Source organism: Budorcas taxicolor, chromosome 12 (genome assembly GCF_023091745.1).
Source record: "Budorcas taxicolor isolate Tak-1 chromosome 12, Takin1.1, whole genome shotgun sequence".
Taxonomy (NCBI): domain Eukaryota; kingdom Metazoa; phylum Chordata; class Mammalia; order Artiodactyla; family Bovidae; genus Budorcas; species Budorcas taxicolor.
The window spans coordinates 25,589,154-25,610,979 of NC_068921.1; the positions used below are offsets into that span (position 1 = coordinate 25,589,154).

The window sequence follows — 21,826 nt, forward strand, 5'->3', positions numbered from 1 at the left end:
AGAAGCCAAGTATGGAATGAAATTGGAAGAGAAACCTTCTCAAAATTAAGTTTTGGCAAGAGGAGGGGGCCTTTGTGTGCCAGATTTTCACTGAGAGCTAATTATATTGGTCACATTGTGAATTGCGTAGAAAGGAGATTGTTGCTTCTGGTACCTTAGATACACAGGTGACTGAACTTTTTCTTTTTTTTTTTTTTAAGGTATAAGCTTTCCTTTTGGTAAAGATTACCTCATCAGAACGTAGTCAACAGAGCCTTTAAAGCTATGCTCTTTGACTGGTATCAAGAAGAATGAGGAATTATAAATATTTTTTAGGAAAATAATATTAAAACAGAAAGGATAGACCATAATCAGTGATGCCAATAAACGGACTGAATTTCTTGGCTTTTATTTTTGTAGTTGCTTGTAATTCCATTGAAAATACACTAGTGTGTCTAACACAAGCTGGTGTGGCTTCAAACGAGTAAGGCCATGGCTGCAGAGATATCCCTTATTTCATTGCTAGAGGGTGCTCTTGTAAAGAAAATCTCATCACACAAGCACTGCTGAGAATCTCGCCCAACCTGGTGATGTCAGCGTCACCATGGAGATCTCATTCCAGTGAGGGGAAGTGGATTCCACAGTCCTGCATTGGAAATGTGTAAATAGCAGATGCTTTTATTGCCTTTGTTTGAATCCTTGCCCTTGCAGAGCAATTCAAACCGGAAGCTCAGAGGAGAGGAAGTCCATATTTTCTTCAGTGTTTGTTTGTTTGTTTTTTTCTCCCCTCTGCAAGCAGCTTGGTCCCCTGTGATGAGAGTGCATGATGGCAAGTTAATGGGAAAGATATGATTTCAGATTTCACATAAAGAATGTCAGAAAACTGAATATGTTTTCCTTGAGTCAAAGAAATAATTCCAACTTGCTTTAAGATAACTTTTCATTATACACTATAGGATAACTAAGTGGTTTTATCAGCTGTAATTTATAATATGTGAATGCAAGGGTATGTGTTTCTGTGCATTTGAATAGTCTTGTTTTCCTGAAACTTGGCAGGTAAAAGCCTGCCTTTGAATTCGGACTGACCTAGTTTCAAATTCCTATTGATCTTCTGTTTAATCTGGCTAAGTTTTTCTAAATCTGTAAAGTATGGATACTGTGTGTGTGTGTGTTTGTGTGTGTGTGTGTGTGTGTGTGTGTGTGTGTGTGTGGTCAGTTGCTCAGTTGTGTCCAACTCTGCAGTCCCATGGACTTAGCCCGCTAGGCTCCTCTGTCCATGGGATTTCCCAGGCAAGAATACTGGAGTGGGTTGCCACTTCCTACTCCAGGGGCTCTTCCCAACCCAGAGATCGAGCCCAAGTCTCTTGAGTCTCCGGCATTAGCAGGCAGGTTCTTTACCACTAGAGCCACCTGGGAAACCTGGGAGGGATATTAATAGCATCTAAACTGTTAGCTGCTCAGTCGTGTCCGACTCTTTGCAGCCTCATGAACTGTAGCCTGCCAGGCTCCTCTGTTCAGGGCATTTCCCAAGCATGAATACTGGAGTGGGTTGCCATTTCTTTCTCCAAATAGCATCTAACTGTTGTCTCATAGTCTGTCTCCATAGCCAAGGGGCTTAAATGTAATAATGTATATTGACTATTAAGTGTAATAATGTATATGGAAAGGTTCTTGTTGCTCTGTCACACACACGCACACATATCTTTTCTTTATATCTTCATCACATAACTACTATGGTAAAACAGAGAACCATTAGAGAAACTGATAAGAGAACTTAGGTAACTGGCCCAAGTCTATATGACTCCCCAAATCTGTGCCCAGAATCTATGTATCATGACCTTCATTCAAAGGCTTTTTCCAGCATATCTGGCAATTACAATCATCCGTCTTTTTTGAGATATGGATATGGTATTATGCTAATCATCCCCAGGGATAACCTCAGATGTAATAAAGTGTTTCTGTTTGGGATTGGATTTTCCACCTGATGCGAAGAGCTGACTCATGGGGTCAGACTCTGATGCTGGGAAAGATTGAGGGCAGGAGGAGAAGGGGGTAACAGAGGATGAGATGGTTGGATGGCATCACCAGCTCAATGGACATGGTCGATTTTGAGTGAACTATGGGAGATAGAGAGGTACAGGGAAGCCTGGCATGCTGCAAAGAGTCGGACGCAACTTAGCAACTGAACAACAACATATATTCTTATAATAACCAAAGCATTAGGTAAGAACTGAAAATTGATTGATGGCACCTTGGGCCGTAAACTGATTACCTCCTTTATAAATTGCATATAATGCCTTTTCTAGTGTAGGGACATTTTGACAGAGGACACTTTTCTCAGAGGAATACGCATCTCCAGCTTCCACAAAAACTAAAATTTGGCCCCAAGAGTCCCTGATTAAGACAGTGGTTCATAGAACTATATATTCATGTGGTCGCTGGTGAACATATTTGCAGGTGACTTTCACAGCATCATTTCAGTGGAAATCTGGGGCGTGAACCCAACTTGCTGTCAGCAACTGCAGCTGGCTTCGTATCAGCTCCCTGATGCTAATTCAAAGTGTGCTTCGTGGGACTTCCCTGACAGTCCGGTGGCTAAGACTCGGGGCTCCCAATGCGGGGAGCCCAGCTTTGATCTCCAGTCAGGAACTAGATCCCACTGGCCCAACTAAAAAGATCCCGCATGCCACAGCTACAGATCCCACCTGTTGCAACGAAGACCTTAAGTAAATATATATTTTTAAAAGTGTGCTTTGCTCCAAAACGATTGACCCATAGGACCCCCTAGACCCAAAGTGAGAAGGGGCGCCCATATGCTACCTTTGACCCAAATCTACTTTTACAACAGAAGCCTGTTGTGCCGGGAGCTATCTGCTGCATTTTTTAAATTTATTTTTTTGTTTATATTAGTTATGCATTTGATTTGTGCTTATTTGGAAGGAAAACTGTATTGGGGCTAATAAAAATAGCTAAAATGTATTGAGGGTTTATCCTCTTCTGAGCCGCAGTCAAATTCTTAAAACAACCAAAACAATAAACAGAGGCATGAAGAAATTAACATCTGAGGGGTGGAGCTGGATTAATGCAGAACCCCGGGCTTTTACGACCGGGCTGTGCTCTTGGAGAATTGTCCCAGAGTGGACGTCCCTGTTGGGCTGCAGAATGCACTCAGGGAGGCACCATCTCTGCCCGGAGTTTAGGATCTTTAGAAACAGGGGTTTCCTGACTTGCTCGGGTCAGTGGTCATGGCAGAGCAGGAGCCGCACCCCAGCCACCTGCCTCCAGACCCGCGACAAACTGCTGGAAGGCGCTGCAGGTTCCTCTCCGCTGAATTTCCAATTCACTGCAGTGTGTTAGGAGTTCCTTGGAGTGCCAGTCTGTTCTAAGCACTGGAAATGAAGAGGTGAAGGCTGAAGGCAGTCCTGTCCTCAAGGCCTCACACAGTGGTGCCCAGAGAACGCTTATGGAATGATGACTAGGGGTTCAGAGCAGGGGTGAGTCACTTTGGGTTGGAGTGTAGATAGAAGGTAAGGCTTAGATCTTCCATGGAGGCTTGAGTCATAGAAGGGATTTGAGTAGTCAAAGAGTTAATAGAAGGGGATACCTAATGGGAAAAAAATTGTTCCAAAGCCACACACACATAAGATAGAAGAAGTCCTTTTGAAGGAGAGAAAGTAAAGCAGATAAATTGGAACGTGTTTCATGTTAGAGCATAGTACTTAAATTAATCCATCCATCTATCCATCCAACCATTCATCTATCCATCCATCCATCCACCCACCTGTCTGTCCATCCATCAATCCATCCATCCAGCCATCCCTCCATCCATCCATATCAACACTTATTGAGTATCAGGCAGCATCTCATGGCTGAAGCTACCATGAACTTGAAAGCTAGGTTTGGAGCAGATTTCGAGGATTCTGGAATGCCACGCTCAAAGATGAACTTCAGTGTGATGATAAGTCATAGGTGTTTGTGTGAGCCATGGAGAGAGAGACTGAAAGTTTACTAAGAAGAAGGAGATTAAGAGAATTAAGTAGGATCAGTGGGAGAGAAAGGAGGTGGGAGTGAGCAAAACCATGGTCCACAGGTAGGAGGCTAAGCTGTGGACTGAGGTGGTGATGGGGTTGCTGAGGAGGGGCAGGGAAGGTCTGGGTTTGGGAGACGGTGCTGGGGCAGCATCTGTGGCCATGGAGACCACAGAGATAGATGGACACTGACTGTACCACCTCTTCTGGAGGCAGGAGTGACGGTGGACAGGGACAGGCTGGACTGGACTTCCTTTTCTCAAACGTCATCTCTCTGCCTTTGCATCTTTCTTGGACCCAGTCTTGATGGATGCTTCCGATACCTGATACCTGTTGACTCGAGATTTCACAGAAGAGAAGGTCAACTGTCACTATCTCTTTGTAGCAAGGAATGTTGTTGTTGTTTTAATCCATAAATGGGACTTGTTTCTCAAAGCTGGTTACCACACTGACTTTTGAGAACCTCAGACTTCAGAAGGAATAACATTGCATAGATGTATCAAATCAGATCATTACGCACAGTATCGGTTTTACATTTCTCTATCTTTTCTAATCCTTTGATGTCAGAAAATACTATAATGCCTCAAGGAAAAATCTCCAAGTATATTGGCCTAGAAAAAAGGGTTATAAATCGTCCTCTGTTGTTAGATGGGATAGAATACATTTGTAGTTACCTCCAGCTCAGTGATCGAGAGTGAGAGCACAGACCGTCAAAGTGCATAGATTATCCTAAATCCATCTTTATTGCAACCTTGTGTTTAAGCCTCCTTTGCTATCCACTCTTTTACCAAGGCTTCTAACAGGGAGCAGTTTTCTAAATTTGAACTTGATCTACTGACCCTACCCACCTTCTCTGGGTGGGAGTTTTATAAGCAGGGAAATGGATAAATGATGCCAGAGCAGAGAGCATAGAAAACATCACAGTTTCTGACAGTTGAACAAATTCTTTGATTTCACTCACTGACGATTGAGAGGTAAATGGATACATGTTGCTTGGCATTGAAAGGACTTCTCCCTGCCTTCTTTGTGTGTGTGTGAGTGATGACAGTTACTTTTCCATAGCCATCACTGTGTTCCTTTTATGTTCTTGGAGTCCTGGAGTTGGAAACAACATCAAAAGTTCATCATGTTTCAGTTCCCACTTGGAACAGAATTCTATCTAAACCCTCCAGTTTGTATCGTTGTCGCTCTATTTTCTGAGTCTCGGGCTGGGAGGATGGTCATCTGGATGTGATGGATGGGAGTTGGCTGGCAACCTGCTCATAACGTGTTATAGTTTTGGTAGTTATTTGTTCACTTATCAGTGGCATAAAGTAGCCACCGGGAGAGAGAGGTGATCTGGTTGGCCAACTGACGTTCTGAAATGCAAATGATGGGAATATGTGGAATGAAAGGGCATTTTCTTTCTTTTGGAAAACAGTATTTTTCAACCATTGGAGCTTTGTCATCATAATGTTTGGCACAGAGCCTGGCACAGAGTAGGTCCAGCTTAAATGTTTGAATGAATTTAAAATTCTCTTCACTTAACAGCTGTCAGCATAGCCTATCCAATAAGGGAGCATACCATACAGGTGAGGAGAGTTCCAGAATCAAGGAAGTCTGGGACTGTATTTTTGTGTCTCCTCTGTGGAGTTGCAGTGTGCTTAGCACATTCAGGGTCTTGAGACGATCGGAAGGAACAAATGCAGGTGGCGCTGGTGGTAACTCACCTGCCAGTGCAGGAGACGCAAGAGACATGGGTTCGATCCCTGGGTCGAGAAGATCCCCTGGAAAAGGGAATGACAACCCACTCCAGTATTCTTGCCTGGAGAATCCCATGGACAGAGGAGCCTGGCGGGCTACAGTCCATAGGGTCGCAAAGAGTCGAACACCACTGAAGTGACACAGCACAAAACAAAGAAGTCTGTTTATGTTGGAGAAATATTTTCCAAATCTCTTTGGCCATAGGACCCTGTGGGGCACAAATTCTATTAATCATTCTCACTTTAGGAAATACTGCTTTTTAGGCTAATTGTTCACGTTTTTGCCTGAATAAGACATGGTTTCCCATTCCTACTCATTTTTATATGCCTGTGTGCTGTGTGCTAATGGACAGATAGTCGGCACAGTATGGACCTACACGAGTAAAATGACAACGGCCTGGGCGGGGTTGGTTCAGATGACTCCCGCGATGATCAGGAAAGCAGGGGTCGCGGTGCTGGGGTGCTGTGTCATGAAGATACAAATGAAGAGAGTCATGGTTGGAATCTGACAGAAAGGAGTGTAACAGAGAGTGGGTTCTCAGTTCAAAAGGCCTGTTATTAACCCAAGTAGGCGATCAAAGCTTCTGAGTGTTGAAGACCTTCCGTTCATCTTCCTGGATGATTACAGTGTCCCTCTTAAGTCACCTGTGTTTTCAAGCTTTTAGAGACAGAATAAGCACTGACCACCATGGATGTCCGTCACTCACACTTAATGCTCACTATCAAACTGTGAGAGAAGTATCATTCTGAAGACCTCAGCCGAGTGGTTATTTGTGGGGATTTTGTTGTTGTTTTTTAATTTTTATAGGAGTACAGTTGCTTTACAATGCTGTGTTAGTTTCTGCTGTACAGCAAAGTGAATCAGCTATGTGTGTTTGTGTGCGTTCCGTTGCATCTCTTTGCGACCCCCATGGACTGTAGCCCTCCAGGCTCCTCTGTCCATGGAATTTTCCAGGCCAGAATCCTGGAGTGGGCAGCGATTTCCTTCCCCAGAATCAGCTATAGTATGTCTATTTCCGCCCCCTTTTCAGACTCCCATTCCATTTGGGTCACCCCAGAGCACCGAGTAGAGCTCCTTGCGCTATACAGTAGGTTCTCATTAGTTATCTACTTCATACGTAGTAACAATAGTGTGTATATGTCAATCTCAATCTCCTAATTCGCCTCCCTTCCCCATTTGGCATCCATATGTTTGTTCTTTACATCTGTATCTCTGTTTCTGCTTTGCACATAGGTTCATCTGTACCATTTCTCTAGACTCCACATGTATGTGTTAATATATGGTATTTGTTTTTCTCTTTCTGACTTCACTCTGTCCAAGTAGTTGTTCGGGAATGAGGGATTATTGAAGAAAAACTATCTGATGCCTCCACAGCATTGCATCTGGGGCTCTGAACGATGCTATCCTTCCCCACCTCACTTCTGTAAGCGCTCCAGCATCTTTGACTTGTCAGGGTCACGTTACGGGAACTGACAAGGAGCAGAACCCCAGAACCCCAGCGGTGCTCTGCGTATGAAGTACCAGTACATAAGGGAAGGGGTTCACAGGAAGCACAGACCAAAAACCTCTCACACATCAGACACAGGAAGGCTTGTCTCTGATCCTCAAATATCCAAGGGAAAATGCAATAAATAAATACGAAAGTCTGTTTCACGCAGCTCTGAATGGTGCCTTCAAGTGACCGCTTTACAATCTGCTCCAAGTGGTCAAAAAAAATTGAAAATAGATAGAAATCAGAAGCATTTCCGGTGCCTTCTGCTGGCATCATACATACTGTGAACAACAACAGCAAAAGTATTACCCTGCACATCCACATATTCAGAGAGAGCTCAGCAAGCTCAGAATTATTCATCTGGACTACATTTACTTGAAAAGCGGCATTTAGCTTTCAAAGTTCATGTTGGAGAAGAAGTTGAATAAAATATCAAAAGGTTGTTTTAAAACTTTCCCTTTGTGTGACCACAAGCTAGGGAACCATGGGAATGTTAAAGTTCAGCTTAGCTTGAGATGAGGGATACAGTTGCTTCGTCTCTGTAGCTAAATCTCCGAAATAACTGACTTTTTCTATTATTCCTTTTATGAAGGGCACCACTTTTGCTTTAGATAGAGGTAGACGTGGTCTTGGGCTTCTCAGGTGGCTCAGTGGTAAAAGAAGCCTCCTGCCAATGCAGAAAGACGCGGGTTTGATCCCTGGGTCAGAATGATCCCCTGGAGGAGGAAATGGCAATCCACCCCGAGATTCTTGCCTGGAGGACCCCATGGACAGAGGAGCCTGGCGGGCTACAGTCCATGGGGTCACAAAGAGTCGGGCACGACTTACACAGCACAGATGGGGCCTAAAGGAGATTGTGCTATTCCTGTTAGGGTACAGATATTTTTCTCTAGTTGTTGCCCCAGCAACCATCATCATGTAACTCTGGCATCAGTTACTAGAAAACACATTTGTTGCTAAAACCAAAGGCTGACTTTTACTGCTCTCCAGGACAGTTACAATCAGAGGAGTGAAGGAGGGCTCCTTTTCTACAAGTTGCTGTGTCCAGTCTGTTGTGAAAATAAAGGGCTCCTGCCTCCTAGCCTATTGCTATGTCAGGTCATAAATGTGAGTTATCGGTTCTATGTCCCTTTTCCCGCCTTCCTGCACCACTGAAACGGAACATGTTTCTTACTAGTAACAGATGCTGGAAAACCTCCCTTTGAAATTCCTCCGGAGGAGCGGCCCTGTTGATTCCATTAGCTGGGAAGTGGCTGTATGCAGATGTCCACTGGCGGGGATGCTTTGCTGTAATTGCTGTTCTGCTGACCCCTTGCTGAATGCCACGCTTTTCTCTTGTAGGTGATGTGCCTTCAGGACTTTTTTGGTGACGATGACATTTTTATTGCATGTGGACCGGAGAAGTTCCGTTACCAGGATGATTTCTTGCTAGATGAAAGTGGTAAGGAAACAAAAAAAAAAAGTTCAAAACCAGGGGAAATTTGAGGCAGCTTTCCAAAATGAGCTGCACTCGGGCCAAGATTATGTCAACTCGAAAGCTACCAAATCAGTTTCAGATCCTCAGCCAACATGGCTTTCCCATATCTCGAATTTCTTTGATTTTTTTATAATATAGGAAACAGATGAAATGATCATTTGAAAGGTTAAATCATTTAGAAGAGTAAATTACCAGTGACTAATTTATAACCATTTTGTTAACTACATTGGTGTTCTATAGAAAAATCATGGTGCTAATGTCTACATTTTAAATTACATATTTATATCAAAACTCATAGTTGAAAGATGTGTTATCGTGAAGTTATTGAGCATATGTCTAGACTCAGCTTTCACATGGCCTCCTTTCTCCTGTAGGTCCTGAGAAAGATGGTCTTGTGTCCTTTTCCTTTAAATATGTCAGAATTTGTGTGTCATTAGGATCTGTGAAGGATCAGAAAAGAGCATCCTTCAGTTGAAAATGAAATGTGGTTTTTTTCCCCAATTGATAGAGAAGGAACCATTGATAAAGAGGGAAAGATACATCTTGGGAAATGAATGTGAAAGGTTGTAACTTCAAGAATGATGTTTTCTGATACCGTAAATCATCTCAGAATCTTAACAGCATCACAGGAAAGACGATTGCCCTGAACAGAGAGACCTTTCCTAAGTCATATGACTTCTGATTTAATTAGGGACATACTACATATTTATTGTTAATTCAAATCGTTGCTACTTGGAAGCACTTTTAGAAGTGATAATGAATTTCTTGCCTAGATAAATGCAGATAAATTAATGAGCTTTTGACTAAGTGGGTGGGAAATACTGGAGCTCCAAATATGGCTGATATACATTCACATAGAGTATCTATATTAAATGTATATGTGCATATCAGTACATGCATTTAAACACACTACAGTTATTTCATCATTTTAAAATATCTTCAGGTGTATAGGGGGGGATAAAAATAAGAGAGGTTGCCCCTTTATCATTAAAACTTTAAATGCCTAATAAAAGTTTTTGCAGCTCTATCACTTGAAGAGATTTAAGTTATTGATGTTTTGGTTGAAAAGGCTGGGAGAGTGGTTTGGTACCTCTTTCCCTCTAAATAAGTTTTCTGTAAATACTTTGCATCTTTATCTCTGACAGACTCTCCTTGGAGACAGAAATTGATGCAAATCTATCACTCATGTGAAGGCCAGGGGCGGGCTCCCCCAGCCCACCCCTTTTTCAGATGAGACAGCTTAGCTGTTGTGCAAAAGAAGTGAAGGTTAGAAGTCAGGCAGAAGAGCCGACAGCACAGTTTTGAAAAGAATAAACTGCCTTGATTTCCAATTTAAAGAAGATAGCTGTTTCTAATGGGACGGACAGAGAGACCAGATGCGTTCTGAAATGAAAGTTTGAGTCTGCTGCTTTGATAACAGAAAAGCAGCCTGTCAGGCTTGAACAGGAATCCAGCTTGGTTTCAAATCAGCAGAGCTGGCCTGGGCTTCTGCCGCCCTCCGTGTCCCCCCAGCCACCAGGGAGACTCAGGGCTTCTCCCCGACCTTGCCTCTCTTGGTGTGGCCTTGGGGCTGGACTTTCGCCCTTGACAGTGTTCTCTCAACCCAGGTGGCTTCAACCTACTCGTGTTCATCCGCTGTGATGGGCAGGCCGGTTTTCTGAAATGTTGAACAGCAAAATCCCCATGATTTCCCTGTAGAAGCCTTTCTCATGAATAAGAATGCATATATATACACGCACACTCGTGCACACGCGTGCATGCACACGCGGGAGTCGGGGGATGTTGCCCATGATGTGTGGCTTGGCCCAGTGAAGGGCTGCTTCAGACTAAAACTTGAGTGATGAAGGGAGAACTGCACATCCTTTCCTGGGATGAATATACCCCGAGCGTTTCTTGGTGTGAAGTACATCTGCTGAGTAACCGTGTACTCCCCCATATCCTCCGGGAAGCACGTGGCTTGGGGGTAGGGGTAGAGACGAAGTCTAAATTGAGATTTTTTTTTTTACTTCCTGGCATGAACCTACCCCGAGACTAAATTCACACGTTGACAACTGCAGTTTCCCTGTCGCTTGTACAGCATGTTCTGGCGCTAATGTATTAACATTTGAATCTTTTTTTTTTTTTTAAGTGCTCTGAGCATGATTTGCTGCAGCTTATCTGTACTTGCTAAACGATATTTGCACGTTGCGGCTTCCTTTGGCCCCTTCCATAGGGGCTTCCTGAAAGGAGGGGCAACGGGGAGCAGGGGAGCCAGCAGTGACTGAATTAATATTGGTGCAGAGGCTTTGCTTGATTTAATGGCACCAAGAAGCGGGCTTTTGCCACAAGGCAGCACTTTTATTTTGTCTCTTGAAATTAAGCCAGCTTGCAGTGAGTTCAGGATTAGCAAATGATACCTCCCCTGATGACTGCTGGGTAAGCTCCTGGAGATGGCTCTTAAGGTCTTTCCAGTGAGACATTGTGACTTTATAGACGTTTATCTCATGGGACTACAGTGGAGCCAGATCAATATTAGAAACTGCGAGGGGGCTTTCTTCCTCCCCCGTTTTTACAGAAAAAAATACTTTCCTTCTTCCAGCTCCAAATGTAACCATTTTAGCAATATCGTCATCAATCACTGGCTTTTTAGCACCTTCTAGTGTGGTGGATGAAGGACTATATAGAGAGACACAGGCCAGGGGATCCTTCCTCAGTCATGGCTTGCAGTCTAATTTAGAAATGATGAAACATAGTCAAGGGAAATGCCAAGTTGGAGACAGGAAGCTTCACACAGTTTCGCTTGTATGTTGAAGATAAACTGACGAATTTATAATTTGTTGCCCTTAAAAAGTGAGAGGATTTTGTTGAGAAATGCCTACCTCTACCCAGGAGGGTAAAGCAACTCCTTGGTGAGGAGCCTGTCACAGGATGTCACCTTCTGTCCACCCCTCAAAGCCAACACCCCCCTAGAGTCGCTTGGCCAGTTTCCTCACCTGCCTACTTCACCCCTGCCAGGCCTGACACCTGCTCAGGAGTTTCAACCTCACTCATCCTTTTTTTAAAAAATTAAAATTTAATATTTTTATTGAAATGAGTTGATTTACAATGTTGTGTTAATTTCTGCTATATAGCAAACTGTTTTGGTGTTACACACACAGACACACAAACACATACATATATATGTGTATGCATGTGTGTATATACACACACACACATTCCTTTTTATATTCTTTTCCATTATGGTTTATTTCAGGATTCAGGATACTGAATACACGTTGCTGTGCTATACCGTGGGGCCTTGTTTATCCATTCTGCATATACTAGTTTCCTCTGCTAACCCCACACTCCCAGTCCATCCCTCGCCTTCTCCGCCCTCCCCTTGGCAACCACAGGTCTGCTTTCTGTCCCTGAGTCTGTTTTGTAGATAAGTGCATCTGTGTCCTATTTTAAATTCCACGTAGAAGTGGTGTCATATGGTATTTGCCTTTCTCTTTCTGTTCATCTTCTCTGTTTACCAGTTCCCCTGTGCCCTTAATTCCTTAATGTTAGTAGGCATTAATGTTAATTCCTTGGTGTTAATAGGCATGACTCCAGACTTACATATTTTTGTTTGGGTGTTGTCTATCTGTCTCCTAAGGTTGCTGTAACAAAAGAGTCCTGTCTCTGGGGAATGCTGGTCCAGGTTCCTCCTGCAGTAGGCAGACCCATCTGGAGTCTAGTGTTCTTCCTGGGTATGTGATTTGAGAAGGGACGTTTCCTCAGCTTTCGGTTGTGGACCCGATGGTATCGGGTACCCAGGACCCTCTGGATACATGTTCCCAGAAGTATTCCATCCTGACCTTGGAAACAAGGACTCAGGTCCTGAATGAGGTGCAGCAGAAGCTACATCAGGCACGAGGCACCACAGCGTCCTCATTGCTTTCCCCAGCTCTGGGTGATGAGAAAATCGGGTTAGAACCCAGCACAATGGAAGCAATACTGGACAAGGTTAGGAGACAAAGGTCTGGCCCAAGCTTAGTGCCCTGCTTGCTGTGTGGTCTCTGCATCTCCAAGCCTGCTTTCCATTCTGTAAAACACCTTTCCCCCCTTTCCCGGGTTGTAATGGACCTCAAATGAGATAATAAATGTCAAAGCACGTTCAAAACTGTGTTCCTTATTACTTAGTGAATGATGTTAGTGAATGACACCTCAGCTGAAATACACCTCCTGGTGGACTGCAGCTGGACTCAGCCACATAGCTGCGTTTGCAGGGCTTAATCGGAGGCAGATGTCATCAAGATGTGCTGCCGGGGCGCTTTAGAACAAAAAAGTGACTATCTATTGCTCTTTTCCCACTCTCAACTTCTATTCCTGTGGTGGAGGTGAGAGGAGATGCAGCAACCTTTGAAGATACCCACCCTTTTCTGGAAGGAATCTCTGGAAGATTAAACCAAATGACATGTAGACCCAGTCAGATTTCTAAAACTGCTAATGTTCAGGAAGTCCCAGCCCTTAGGTCCACATTGATTTGGGTTAGAGGGATTGTAATGGATCTGCTGCTTTGTCCTGGGGCTGGTGATACCAAGAAACATCACAGGAAACAGTCCCCAAGGTCACTGGGGACACCAGAAAGATGCATAGTGTCTGCATTGACCAGACCTCCTCACACAGTGGCTTTTGAGCTACTGCCGGCAAAAGTCATTCATTCTTTCATGAGGAGCCTACCAGGCTCCTCTGTCCATGGGGATTCTCCAGGCAGGAATATTGGAGTGGGTTGTGATGTTATCCTCCAGGGGATCTTCGCAACTCAGGGACAGTCTCCTGCATTGCAGGCAGATTCTTTACCATCTGAGCTACCAGGGAAGCCCATTCTTTCATACATCCATTCATTTATTCAGTAAGCTAAGCTAACTTACCATGTGCCAGGCAGTGCGCTAGACACAAATAATTGTCGACAGTAACACTTCCATGAAATAGGACCCTCCTATGACTTTTAATATTGCTTATGTCTGAAGCTGTCAGAGGATCTTGGCTGCTGAACTTTGACTCAAAATATTAATTTTTGCTTGTATATTTTATCTCTTTGGAATAATATTGTGGTAAAATATCTGATGGGTCACAACAGACTGACAATTCTTTATAGGTTTAAATTTTAATTGGATGATGTGGCCAGTTTAAATGGAATTTGTGAGCAGATTTATTTCAGATGTGTGGTACCTGATGCTGGAATACTTGATAGGTTCAATAGATTTTGATCTTAGGAATGGACAGTTCTTATTTCAAAAAAAATTATAACTGTAGTGGTGAATAATTGCCAAGCTTCTGTGACCTTTTCTTTTTTAATAGAAAATCGGGTATGCATTTTTATTAGTTCTGAACAGAAAGCCCATTGGGTTACATGCTTTGCTCTTGTCAGTAAGTTCTCCATTGCATCTTAGCTGTAGGAAAATTGAAGGGGTTCTGGAGACTTCCTCCTCCATGGCTACATTTTAGCTCATGCATAAATATAAAGTTCCCCAGAACATAGTGGTATTTTCTCATTTGATTCGCTGCCAAGCTGTGGAGACCTATAGATACTTTGGTGACATGTAGAGACGCATTTTACTTTGGAGACAGAATCTAACTAGAGTACCAGCTAGTTCCTTTTCTATGAAAATATGATTTTTCTCCTTAGGAAAGAAAGACATTGTATTAATATAACACATCTTTTCTTTATGTTTTCTCTTCCAGTCCTCATGGGCTTCTTTTTCTTGTATTCGGTAGCAGTGACACCTGAATTGTTGACATGAAAAAACCAACAAAATATAGCATTGAGAATGGATGATATACATGAGGCGTCTTGGAAACCATGGGTTTGCAGTCCCTCCTGACAGCATTGCAACAGTTGTTCATCTATCCCCAGCCAAAACACTCTGTTTTCGCAACTTACACCTTTATAAGAAGGCCAGCTCCACTTTCCACTAGTGCTGGTTTTAAATAAGTTTTTTCTTATATTGACCCTAACTAAATCTCTCTCTGACCTATTCACAGTGGTCCTAATTCTGCCCTCCAGAGTAGTAAAAACCACCCACTGCCTTCATTTTTAGAAGATGAACTTTGCTCATAGAGCACCAGGATGATCAAAGCCAATTCACAGTAAACTATTTTGTTTCCTTGTCCTTCTAGATCAAAATGTCCCTGAACATTCACTCATTTTCTCCCCTCCTCCCATCTTTCAAAGGAAGAAGAGTCTTTCTTTGGCAATGATAACGTTCTTGACTTTGTCTTCTCTGTTCTTTGTGACCTTGCCTTTTCAGCATTCCCTTCCTGCTGTTCCTGAACATTTGTTGTTTTACCTCGGTTTTATAATCTCTTTCTTCTCAACTCATGACCATGCTTCAATTTCCCCTATCCTAAAGGAGCTGTTGATCATCTCATCACACCACAATGCCTCTCTGTCTCTGCCAAACAGCTTTAAAAATACTGTCCTTGAAACCTCCATTGCCTCATCTTGACTCACTTTTATACCTTTGGGTAAATGGTATGCTGAAAACACAAAAGTTTTTTTTTTTTTTTTTTTAATTTACAAAATTGTCCTCCACTATCTTTTAAATTTGAATGATGGTTAAAGTTCTTCTTTTGTCACTGAATGACACCTGGGAAAATCTCTCAAGACTTTTCTGTTCCCTTGGGACTTCCATGATGGTTCAGTAGTTTAGCCTCTGAGCTTCCAGTTCCGAGGGTGCTGGTTCAATCCCTGGTCCATCACCTCTTCCTAATTCACTTTTTATACCTTTGGGCAAATGGGATGCTGAAAACACAAAAGTTTTTCTTTTTTTTTTTAATTTACAAAATTGTCCTCCACTATTGCTTCGAAAAGTTATGATCAACCTAGGTAGCATATTCAAAAGCAGAGACATTACTTTGCTGACTAAGGTCTGTCTAGTCAGGGCTATGGTTTTTCCAGTCATCATGTATGGATGTGAGAGTTGGACTCACACTCAGTGAAGAAGGCTGAGCGCCGAAGAATTGATGCTTTTGAACTGTGGTGTTGGAGAAGACTCTTGAGAGTCCCTTGGACTGCGAGGAGACCCAACCAGTCCATTCTGAAGGAGATCAGCCCTGGGATTTCTTTGGAAGAAATGATGCTAAAGCTGAAACTCCAGTACTTTGGCCACCTCATGTGAAGAGTTGACTCATTGGAAAAGACTTTGATGCTGGGAGGGATTGGGGGCAGGAGGAGAAGGGGACGACAGAGGATGAGATGGCTGGATGGCATCACTGACTTGATGGACATGAGTCTGAGTGAACTCCGGGAGCTGGTGATGGACAGGGAGGCCTGGCGTGCTGTGATTCATGGGGTCACAAAAAGTCGGACACAACTGAGCGACTGAACTGAACTGATTGCTTCCAGTGCAGGGGATGCAGGTTTGATCCCTGGTCAGGGAATTAAAATTCCACATGCCTTACAGTGAAAAAAACAAAACATAAAACAGAAGGAATGTTATAACAAATTCAATTAAGACTTTAAAAATAATTATCATTATTTAAAACTTATTATTGTCAAAAAATCTGTAAAAAAAAGACTTTTCTATTCTTTCCTAAGATAGTAAAAAGTGTTATGAACTCTTCTAGCTACAAATCATCATCTCAATCCAGAAGAGGAAACATGTAGTCCTCTGTAGTAGTCACTCCAAATTGGAATGGTTTTTCCTTATGGATCCAGGGCCCAATGTAGTGAGTTCTTTCTCTGCAGGAAAACAAAAAGTGGGATTGATACCTTCTCTCCTCTTTACTCGCCACCTCTCTGCTATTGATCCTTCCAGGGTCGGAGTAGGGAAGGGGGCAGTGGAGGTGGGTGATGAGGAGCGGGTGGTGGGTCCTCATGACTGTGCTGTGGTGGCCCAGCCTCTCTGGGCATGAGAGCAGGTGCTCAGCAAAGTCTCTTGTTGAGTGTTTGCATCGGGTCCTCAGGGACTCTCACTGGGAACATTCAGCTCTTCTTCGATGTGGTCAGTTCAGTTTCTTCCAGTTTTGGCTACTTCTCCCTCAGTCCTTGTGTTCCAAAGCTCTGATTGTTGGCCTCAGATGATCCTCTTGAGAAGAATGTAAATTATCTTCATGCCAGCTCACTCCCTCAGATCTGTCACTGCATTCATATGTCTTTTGCCCCAACCACAGGCCACTCATTGCCAGCGAATCTCCTTTACTCTGCTGCCAGAGGTTCTCGGAAGAAAAACCAGACACTCAAACACCAGTCTGTTATCTCCCTCCATCCATGGATGACACTGACTGAGCTCTTCAGATCTGCCAGGGAAGCCCCAGCTGGGATGAGAGGGAGCATCTTCCCTCCTTTGGGGTTCAGAGATTCACAGCACTGCTCTTTCTAAAGAGATCTGTCTCAGAAGTCCCCTTTCTCTCTAATGAATTAAGCCTTTTATACCTTTGAAATTGGGTAAGAAGACTTAAGGCCGGCAATCAATCGTTTCTTTGCATCTACGTGGACTTTTCTAGAAGCTTATCCGTCTCACAATTCACTCTGTGTATCTGATACACATCCTTTTGGAGTTTGGATGAAAATCTCCTTTCCCCTTACATAATAGTTTCACTGAACAAGGATGATCATCACATCACTATATCCCGTATTCTCCATGTTTTTCCTTCCTGACTCCTTGGAGGTATTTGTTTTGTCTGTATTTTTTTATTGAAGTATAATTGCTTTACAATTTTGTGTTGGTTTCTGCTCTAGACAAAGTGAATCAGCCATGCCTCCACAGGTATTCCCTCCCTCTTGGAGCACCCCCACTCTCCCCACCCATCTAGGTCATCACAGAGAAGTTCCCTGTGCTACACAGCAGATTCCCGCGAGCTGTTTACATTACCCTTGGTAGATAGTGTATTTATGTCAAACCTAACCTCTTAATTCATCCCACTCTTCCCTTCCCCACCCCCCCAGCCCAGCTCCTGAATCCATGCATCCAGTCTCTACATCTGTGTCTCTACAAAGAGGTAGAGATGAACATAGTTCCAGGGCAGGAATAGGGACACATTGGACATTTTTGGTGATGCCCCTCGTCCTTCGTGGTCTGTCCTGTTCTTCTGCCCACTTCCTTGACTCTTCCTAAGATTCAAGTTTATTCTAGTGTCATATAGCCCCTCATAATTGTTTCCTAAGATTCATTCCTCAACTCTTCTTTTTTCTACTTAATTGCTGTCTGTTCCTAGCCAAATTCATCTACCTTAATGGTTTCAGCACTGATGGTTATGGTAGACAGTGACGGTGACAAATGGCAACCAGATGGTATGCAATAAGCAGAGCCTTTGAAGTATGTATAATTTTCCCAATTTTACAATTAAGGAAATTAAGGCTTTGATGATAAGCAATTTGTCCAAGGCCACACAGCTAGTTAGTGTGGAAGGCAGAGTTCAAACCCAAGTTCGTTTACGTTTGACAACACATGCTTCATCTTTGAGTGTACCTCCTCTCAAAGCTACATCTCTAACCCTGAACCATATTTCCAACTTTCTCTCATGAACTGCTTTCCGATTTTTCCACAGCCCCCTGAAATTCAGCACAGCCCGCAGCTGAGCTTATCATCTTCTTGGTCACCTGTGCTCTCCTCCTGTGTCCCCGTTCCAGTGCCTGGCCTCGGCCTTCTGCTTAACCCCAGGGTTGTCACCGTGAAGCTGCCTGCTGTTGTCCGCTCACCTTCACTCCTCCCGTCCGACAGTTTGTTCTCCTGGTTTCCGTTGTCACTGCCTTCATCTTGGGTTACTTTCTCATAATCTCTTGCTTAGACTTATAAGATTCTTCGCTTTGGTTTCCTGACGCCAGCCGTGTTTGCACACAGATTGATTCTCCTAAGTTCCCTTGACGAGCCTTCCACTGCCCAGGTCCTCCTTGGCATGCAGTTCTAGTCCTCCCATGCAGTAAGTCAGCTTCGTTGTGTCTTTGTAGAGCGTTCTCATCACTTGCCTCTTCCCGTGTCTTCCAGCCATAGTACTGCTCACTGGTCTCCCCAAAGACTTGTTTAATTTTTTGCATCTCTGCCTTTGCTCATACTGTCCCATCCATCGGGAATGTTCTTCTTCCCTTTCTCCTGTGTCACCCAAGACCCAACTCCCTTCTGTCCTTTGAGGTTTCATTCAAAAGTGGCCTTTGGCGTGTGGAACTCTGCTCCATGTTATATGGCAGCCTGGATGGGAGGGTAGTTTGGGGGAGGATGGATGCATGTGTGTGTATGGCTGAGTCCCTTTACAGTTCACCTGAAACTACCACAACATTGTTCATTGGCTCTTTGTGGTTGTAGTTTAGTCACTAAGTCATGTCTGACTCTTTGTGACCTCATGGACTACAGTGCACGAGGCTTCCCTGTCCATCACAATCTCCTGTAGTTTGCTCAAACTCATGTTCATTGAGGTGGTGATGACTACAAAGTAAAAAGTTCAGTGTTAAAAAAAAAGAGTGGCCTTTGTGTTAAAACCTCCCCCATCTACTTGGTTTCAGTCAGTTACTAATTTCTCATCCTTTTTATCCATCTTTATCTCATTTCATTCTCAGAAAAATTCTTGCCATGTGGGCCTACAATGTCATTAACAGCAGATAAGAAACTGTTCAAAATCACATACTTAATAGGTAATAGAACTGGAATAAAAGCTGGGGATCCCAGACTCCTCATTTCATCTTACTTAAGTGCAGGTGCTTCAGGCTGGTCCTGTGTGTCTTTAATCTCTATAACACAGCACCTATTGCAGTGCCCTGAATATGGTAAGTGCCCAAGAAATGCTAGTCACTCCGTCGTGTCCAACTCCTGCGCGACACCACGAATTGTAGCCTGCCAGGCTCCTCCGCCCGTGGGGATGCTCCAGGCAAGAATCCTGGAGTGGGGAGCTCTTCCCTTCTCCAGGGATGGCTGAATCCATGTAGGAGTCTGCTCCTCCTGTCAATGCTTCAGATACTTGAGGACTGAGGCCCATTACTTCCCCCAAATTTTTATCCAGGTTTCTTAGGCAAAGCTTTCTTAAGACCACCCTACTATCCCGGTGACTTTCTCTGGGTATTTTGTGGTCAGCAATATCCTTAAAATAAACCCAGCACTGAATTCTGTACTCCTTGGGAGCTTAGAACAGTATAGAGAACATGAACTTACTTAATAAAGGCATCTAGTTTGTTCACATGCAGCCTCAGAGTGACGATGACCTGTTTAAACTATTGCCCAACAACGCGGGTTCATGCTCAGCTTGTGGCCTGCTGAATTCCCTGGGGCTTCCAATAGTGATGTCAAGTCAGGTTCTCCTTTAAGTGCATATTTGAACCTCTGTCCAGGACTTTCATTGCTTTCATGCCAGCCAACATCTTATTAATGTTAGCCAATAATTCTGGCCATTTAAGAGCTTTCAACATCCGAATTCTGCCTGTGGATAAGTAATGGCAGAGAATAGAGTTGAAATGAGGTCTGCCTGGTTTGCTGGCCCCTTCTCCTGCCAACTGAGTTCTGCTGCTAGGGGCCTGTCTAGCTGAAGACCGGCAGTAACATAGCTGCCTGCAAGCTCTCAGACAAAAAGAGAAAGGCCTGAAAGGCTATAATAAACTTCATATGTTCCTCGGGGGTGACAGTGGCAGACCAGCCTCAGACTCAGTGTCCAGCTTTGGTTGGGTCATTCTCTTCCTGCATCTGGGTAACAGCCCTGCAGAGGAGGACAGCATGTCCTTTTGTCCCCCACCCTGGACCCGCCCCTGTCCCTAGTACAGTGGGGTACAGTTCGAGCTTTCTTCTTAATGTAGGTCCACAGGGCATGTGCGCTCAGGGTTTTGTTCCTGTGTGAAATCTACAGACTCAGTTCCCGCAGCAGGAGTGTTAAGAGACTTCTGTATGTCAAGGATTCTTGGAGTTTCAATAAAGTTCTGGGAAGTTAAATGTCTATTTCCTGGAAAGCAGATGAAGTCCAAATTACTAAAGAGAAATACTTGGTGTGAAGGTGATTCTAAAATCAGGTTTCAAAATTGGGTAATTATTTGATACAAGTGTGGATATAGGTTGTCTTTACAGATTTTCACTCCTGTAAGTATTTGGAATAACTGGAATATAATAAGATCCTGATATTATATGAGTCTTTGCTCCTTACAGCTAGATTTTTTCTTTCAGTGGATCTGGAAAATAAACAAATGGATAAAACTCTTAGTAAAAAAAAAAAAAAGGAGTGACTTGTCTTGTGTATCAATAAGCAAGTGAAGTGAAGTGAAGTCACTCAGTCGTGTCCAACTCTTTGCGACCCCATGGACTGTAGCCCACCAGGCTTCTCCATCCATGGGATTCTCCAGGCAAGAATACTGGAGTGGGTTGCCACTTCCTTCTCCAGGGGATCTTACCAACCCAGGGATCGAACCCAGGTCTCCCGCATTGCAGGCAGACGTGTTAACCTCTGAGCCATCAGGAATGACTTATCTTGGTGTATCAATAAGCAAGGTCATTGTGAAATCAGGAGTCTTCACTCTTTTTGGAGACCTAAACAAATCTGGGGCTTCCCTGGTGGCTCAGTGTTAAAAAAAAAAAATCTGCTTGCCAGTGCAGGAGGCATGGGTTCGAGCCCTGATTCCAGAAGATCCCACATACTGTGGAGCAACTGAGTCCATGTGCCACAACTGTTGAGCCTGCGCCCTAAAGCCCATGCGCTGCAACAAGAGAAGCAACCACAGTGAGAAGCCCGTGTGCAGCAACTAGAGAAAACCGCCTAGCACCGAAGACCCAGCACAGCCAATAAATGAATAAAATTATATTAAAAAAATATAACAGCTCTGAAGGAGTTTCTCTAAATTCATATGAATCTTATCAGATCATCAGAACAAAGTCCAAAAAACTCAGCAACCCTGTCAAGAAGTACCAGCAATAGAAATAAAAGACCCTGCATCTCTGGATGCAGAGGAGGGGATGAGTGAAGGAAAACCATGGTCCAGTGGTCAGAGGGAGAGCTAGCATTCTTCTTCTCTCAAGACAACATCAATCTCCACCTTTAGTTTAATGATCAATCTCTAGCTTTAGTACATCAGAGCCCATGGCTCAGTAATTATCTTTTGATCACTTGTAGGGTTTCCCACCAATATGACAGCTGGGTCATTTCTCTGGTAGAACCACAAAACTCCCTGCTCAACTGTTGAGAACTGAGGTGGTA

At 43.6% G+C, this 21,826-nt stretch overlaps 1 protein-coding gene across 1 annotated transcript in view; it reads left to right on the forward strand.

Annotated features, from left to right (window-relative positions):
* Nucleotides 1–21,826, forward strand: part of DCLK1 (doublecortin like kinase 1) — a 343,943-nt gene that overhangs the window by 181,646 nt on the left and 140,471 nt on the right. The window contains exon 4 of the mRNA XM_052650125.1: nucleotides 8,584–8,683. Within this exon, the coding sequence (XP_052506085.1) occupies nucleotides 8,584–8,683 (100 nt within the window). The remainder of the gene's footprint in view (nucleotides 1–8,583; nucleotides 8,684–21,826) is intronic.